At 38.7% G+C, this 6,652-nt stretch overlaps 1 protein-coding gene across 1 annotated transcript in view; it reads right to left on the bottom strand.

The window, feature by feature from the left end:
• The window catches only part of FAR2 (fatty acyl-CoA reductase 2), a 77,811-nt gene that overhangs the window by 8,386 nt on the left and 62,773 nt on the right, over window positions 1-6,652 (bottom strand). Inside the window, exons 8-9 of the mRNA XM_027770933.1 lie at window positions 3,039-3,210; window positions 385-514 (exon numbers count right to left, since the gene is read on the bottom strand). Coding sequence (XP_027626734.1) covers window positions 385-514; window positions 3,039-3,210 — 302 coding nt within the window. The remainder of the gene's footprint in view (window positions 1-384; window positions 515-3,038; window positions 3,211-6,652) is intronic.

Here is a 6,652-nt window from a genome sequence, read left to right on the forward strand (position 1 = left end):
GGATGTAAGAGATTATGAGCAATAAAATCTTTATTTTCACTGAAGTCATGTGCTGTGGAGGGTAAAGACAGAGTGCCCAGAGGTACTGAGTGTTTATAGTAAAGGTAACTATTGAGGGATGAAGAAAGGCTTGAAATGTCATCGACGAAACACTGCAGAGCAGCAGTGAAGATGTAATCAAAGGCAGAGCTCCTAGATTTCTTACCCACCTTAAACTTATTTCTGCAGTTGTGTTGAGAGCATTGACTGATTTTTGTAGCAGAAGACAAACAGAATCTGTATATGCAACCAAAATTTCCTGTATTGATCAGATTTCCAGGTCAAATGATCCTAAATTCCAAATGAGTTAGATCTCACTGTCGTTCAAGACAGTGCAATACTTACCCTCTGGTCCTCAGGGGTCAGCTCGGACATGAGCATTTCTGTATTGTAGGTGCTCCATTCCCAACTCCGGTTGATGAAATACTCCAGCATGGAGACGGTTCTTAAGAGCCGGTTCATGAGCTTTGTCATCCTGAGGTTAAGATCACATAGGAGCAAATATCAGCACACCCAGATGGCTGCTTCCCTGCTGTTCCAGAGCAATGTGTGACAACTCGTTTTTAAGAAAATACAAAAATTGTTTCTCCTCTTTTCTCTAGTTCCTCATTAAAATTCTTATCCTTTTTTCTTTCCACATTAACTCTCTGTTGTAGGAAATAAAGGGGATACATCTGAAGAAGTTTGTTCTACCAGGTATTTTACTACCATCAAATTTATCTCCCTCTTTTCTACTATCTCTTTCTCAAAAGTAGCAAACTTGGGACCAGCAGATGGCATGATTACATTGCTGTTTTTCTTTGTTGTGTATTCTGGGATATATACACGTGTGTGTACACACATGCACATAGGACCCAAGGTCATATATATAACTGGGCAGAAGTGTTGGCTATATTGCATCTGGCGAAACAAAAGCAGTTGTCAGTTGTAATGCAAATTTAAGGAAGAAAGAGCTTATTGTTGATAATAAGTACTCTATTAGGTATAAGGATGATACTTATTTCTAAAAAATATTGTCTGAGGACCAGCAGATAGCATAATGGTTGCTTCACTGGACTCCCATGTGGTCGACTGTGGTTCAAGTCCCAGACCTGGAGACTTAAACTCATACCAGGCACGTGTGTGTGCGTGCTCAAGATGCTGAGAGAAGAGATTGCAGAGGAATCACCCCCAGGGGGTGATTCCTCTCTTTCTGTTTCTGTCTCTCTAGCTAGTGCAAGCACCCTATAGCAAAAATCTCTCTTACAAAAAAAAAAAAAAAAAAAAAAAAAACAAGCTGTCTCTGCTAATCCTCATAATATCCTTTTAGTATGTGTTTATGTTTTTATGCATGGATAACATAAGCTTAAGATAAAGTGTCAGAGACAAAATTCCAACCCACTTTTGTTTTGCCTTTTTATCTTTATTTAGTAAGCTCCATATGGATATTTTCTCTGTATCACAATGTCCCTTTTCACCCTGTTCAAGAAAGGCTCAACCATGAGCTTCCAATGAAGTCTCTGAAAAACTAAATAACCTGTATATTTCCTGTTAGTCATTTTCTCTATTAATAAAGATGAAGATTTGGGGCCGGCAAGTGATGCTGGACTTTCACATAGCCAACAGTGGTTCGAATCCCGGACCTCATGGCTTGCTTTCTCAGTTTTCCTCTCTCTTTCTCCCTCACACACTCTGGTCAAATTAAAATAAATAAATAAAGCTAAATAAAGTAATTCTTTTAAAAAAAGATGAAGATTAAACACGCTAAGAGATCTTTTTAAATAAAGAGATAGTACAGAAGGCAGTACTCTTTACTTCTCTGTTATTGAATTCAGGAACTGCTATTGATTTAATAAGGATGCCTCCCCTGACACTACTAAAGAGAAAGAGATAAAGGGGTGTTCCCTCTGTCACACACTAGATGGTGACAGCTACTTCGGCATACTTTCTTCCCTTTCATGTCTTCCCTCATCCCTAGGTGGCAGTAAGTCCAGTTCAGACTACTGGCTTTACGATTCAGTTTTCTCTACATCTTTCCTCTGCCCCTTCCTTTTGAGTCTACTTCAAATTCTTTCCTTAGCTTCTGTTTCCTCATTTGTAAAATTAAGATGATGAAGAGGGTTGTTTGAGAATAAATATAGTTGTGCATCACCTTAGCCCACTGAGTGCTGCTAGTAAGTGCTCAGTAAATGAAGCCGTTATCATCATTACATGCTGTAAGAGTAACGACTTAGAAAACTCCATGACAGTCTCAGCCACTTTTTTTTTTTTTAGTAGATAATTACTTGCTAGACTTACTAAGCAAGTTCTTTAACAATCAACTTTCTTTATTATGGTGGAGAATTTTATTTTTTTGGAGAGGTTTTTGCTATAGGGCACGTGCACCCACCAGACAGACAGATAGAGAGATAGAAAGCGAGAAATCACCCCCCGGGGGGATGGCCACGTCGCAATCCCTTCTCCTCCATTCTCCTCTCGGGATCTTGGGCACGCATGCACACGTGCCCTGCGTGAGTTTAAGCTACCAGGTCCAGGACTCGAACTGCGGTGGACTACATGGGAGTCCAGTGACATAGCCATTATGCTAACTGCTGGTCCCATGGTGGAGAATTTTTAAAAAATGTTTATTTAATTTACCATCATTTTTTTTTTTTATGAGAGAGAGAGAGAGAATGCATGAGAGAATGTGAGAAGGCATGCACCACGTCTAGGACTGGAACCACAGTCATTCATGTGGGAGTCCAGTGCCTTCACCACTACACCACCTGCTGGCCCTGGTGGAGGATTTTTAAGATGGGAGTCCTTCGTGACTTCTGCCTACCACTGCTTTGTTTATCCCAAAATTTATATATATATATATAAATGTGTGTGTGTATATTTATATATATATATTTATTTATTTTTGTGTGTTTGTGTGATTCACTTATCTCCTTCAGTCCTCAGCAGAAGGGAAAGTAAAGACTTTGAGGCCCTCATCTCCCATGTGGTGACACTCTCAAGGCTATCAACCCAGCTCTCACCTGGGCTTCCTTCCCGTTAGTCGCAGATAGAAGTCATAGACAATAGCAGGGACTCGGTGGCTTATGGCGTTCCAGTAATGGGTTGTAAAGTTGTTGGTTGTGAAGTCAGCGTTTGGCCTCCTGAAAGCTCTCTCAAAAGGGATTTTTTCAAAACTTGCCAAGACTTGCAATCCTGGAAGAAAACAGTAAGTGCTGAGTCTAGGAGCATATAAGCCCATTAAAGTAGAAGGCATTTACCATTGGTCAGAATGGTAAAGATTAAGTGTTTGCTGTGCAGAGGCAAAAATCAGTTTCTAAGAGCATTATAAAGATTTTTATGTGGACAAATGGTCATCTATAAAATCGGATAATGTGAATGGGTTAAGAATTAGATTTCTTTCTTGAAACAATTACTCTAAAATTCTTGGGGATATAGTTATGCAAAGTCAACATAAGACAGTTCTGTTTAGAAAAATTTAAACCTATCATTCAATGCCAGGGTTACCTAGTTTATTCTGAAAGCCCCGAGTCAGAGTCTGAGAGTCCTATTTCCTTGGTTTGGATCACTAACTTGCAGAACCATTCTCCCTTGTTGCTTCTGCTGCCATCAGGCTGGCTCCTTGCTGTCCTTGACTCTGAAGTAAGGACCTTTAGCTCTTAACACTTTCTTTATCCTGGAATACTGCTCCAGATAGCCCTCTCATCTGCCCCTGCGTCTTTCCAATCTCTCCTTGGCCACTGCATACAAAATACCCACCTTCCCACTTGAGTCTGCTTTGTTTTTCTTCAAGCGCATAACCATCTTGGGTATATACTTCTCCTCCCAGAATGTAAGTAGCATGAAAGCAGAATTTTGCCTCTCTTGTTCATACCTACACCATACCTTTAAGGGTGGTTGGTAGATGACTTTATCAATATTCTTTAACTAAATTAATATCTCAGTAACACACAGTTGCTTTCTATTGTTGAATCTGTCTCAAGTTCTTTTAGTAATTCCAAATGTGCTTGTTTACTATGTAATATGTGTCAGGTCCTGTGCTGGGGCTAGGATAAAATATGACTATGTCCTGCCCTTAAGAAATTGGCAGTCTGGTGAGAGATGTAACAATTAGTAATTGTGATATTATGCCTGAGTATTATGTTAGAGGTCAACAGAGTGTGTTCTAGAGGAATACGTAGAAAAGTTTCAAACTGTGAGTGCTAGGGTGAGGAGGGTCTTCCTGAGTAAGCTAGCCAAATGGCAGTAGCAAACACTTACTAAAATGTTGACTGTTCTAGTCACTGTGCTGGGTTCTTTATCTCACTAACTTCTCTAGGAGCTCTCCAAAATAAGAGTAATTATTGTTTTCATTTGACAAGTAACAGAGTCGATCTATAGGGGAGAATTTAGTGATTTTTTTTCCCCCAGGTTGATACAACCAGAGCATATACCATATAACCTCTATGTGGGCATCGATTTTCTTTCTCTCTCTTTCTTTCTTTCTTTCTTCATGTGTCCAGCCTGATTTTCAAGCCTCTGGGTCCAGGACTTGAACCGTGGTCAACAACATGGGAACCCAGCACCTTAACCACCATACCACCTGTCTCTCCCTTTCTTTCTTTCTTTCCTTCCTTCCTTCCTTCCTTCCTTCCTTCCTTCCTTCCTTCCTTCCTTCCTTCCAGTATTATTTTATTTATTATTATTATTATTATTGTTTTTTCACATGAACTTTGTCAGAGAAAGGCAGAGAGAGAGAGGGAGAGTGAGAAAGAAAGCTGCCAGGTCCAGGAGTCGAACTTTGGTTGACTATGTGGGAATTCCAGCACTTTAGCCACCATGTCACTTGCTGGCCCCATGGGCATGGATTTCTGTCTGCTTAGTGTTGTTTCCCCATACCTGTTGAATGAGGACCTGAGTGAATGAATGAGCTATGTTTTGAATCCAGATCTATTTGCTCTCAGAGCCCTAAACATTTAACCATTAATTTAACTATGATATTAATCTCTCTGGCTGAAGTGCCCTTCAGTAGATCATGTGGAAAAATTTTTTTAAGAATTACTTTTTAGTTACCTTTATTATTATTATTATTATTATTATTATTATTATTATTATTATTATTTCCCAGCTTGTTCAGTGGGTAGGGGGGAAGTGAGAGAGCAAGCCACCAGGTCCAGGACTCAAACTATGGTCAGCCATGTGGGAATCCAGCACCCTCAACCACCATGCCACCTGCCAGCCCCATGTGGAAAAATTTAATCTGGACATTTAATAATTCCACTTCTACCTAATTGCAGGTCAAAAAAGAAATTAAATTGAGAACTTTCAAAGACTTAGAAATGAATAACAGACATATAGCAAAATGTATGGGATATAGCCAAGTGTTATTTCAGGGGAATGCTTATACTAGAGAAGCTGAATATTCATGAACTATATTTCTACATTAAAGAGAAGGGAAAAAACTCAAAGAAAATAGAAAGGGGATAATAGAGATAAGACCAATCAGTGACTAGAAAACACAATAGTAGTATAAAGAACTAATAAAGCCAGAAGTGGGTTCTGTGGGGGGAAAAGGTAAAATGATCCCCTTTGGAAAGCTGAGAAAAAGAAGAAATACAAATACCATAAATTAAAAGGGTTACCTATAACCATAGGTAAACCTAGGATCAATTAGAAAAATAGACAGATACATCTTACTATAACTGGTTCATGCAGGAATGGAAAGCCCACAAAATCCTCTAACTATCCAACCTGAAGCAGTAAAAATCTTCCCACAACTAACCACAAATCCAGATAATTCACAAGTAGTTTTGCCACACTTTCAAGGACTAGGTTACTTCAGTCTTACAAAATGTAGATAATAGAAAGAAAAGGAAATATATTTCATCTTATTCTCTGAACTTGTCAAATTAAACAAGGACAGTGGCAAAACAAAAAGAACCTTATTTTTACTTAAGAGAATAGTCACAAAAATTCTAAACAGATTGTTAGTGAAGTAAATCCAACGCACTGTAAGAAAGATAACATGCTATATTACCAAGTTGGGTTTAACCCTAGGAATGGCAAGACGGTTTCATCTTTGAAAACAGAAACATTTGAAGTCTTTTCCAAACTAGAAACAAGAGGAAGATGCTTATAATCATCATTTCTATTCAGAAATGTATTACAAAAAAATAAAGACCTAAGGTTTGGAAAGACATGAGTAATACACATTTTCTGATTTAAGTAATTGTCTACATAGAAAATAAAAAGAAAATGCTAAACAATTACTAGCAATAATAGTTTAATGTTGCTAGATGTATAGTATAAGTCAATTACATTTCTATACACCACCCATGAATAATTAGAAAACATATTTTTACAAAGGATACCATTTAGGGCTGGCTATGTGGCCTGCTGGTTAAGAGAGCTGGATCCCACATGGCTGAGAGCATCATTCAAGTTCTGGCTTGGAAAATATGCCAGGCACATATGCATGCATGCACAAAACCCCATCAAGATGGAGAAATGGAGGAGCGATTGTGGTGTGACCATGTCCCACCAGGGGTTGCTTTCTCCTTCTACTTTCTTTCTTTCAGGTGAGCACATGCACCTTCTGGCAGATTAAAAGAAATACATATTTTTTTTCCTTAAAGGACATCAATGAAGGTGACCAAAT

Source organism: Tupaia chinensis, unplaced genomic scaffold (assembly GCF_000334495.1).
Source record: "Tupaia chinensis unplaced genomic scaffold, TupChi_1.0 Scaffold000028_1, whole genome shotgun sequence".
Lineage (NCBI taxonomy): Eukaryota > Metazoa > Chordata > Mammalia > Scandentia > Tupaiidae > Tupaia > Tupaia belangeri.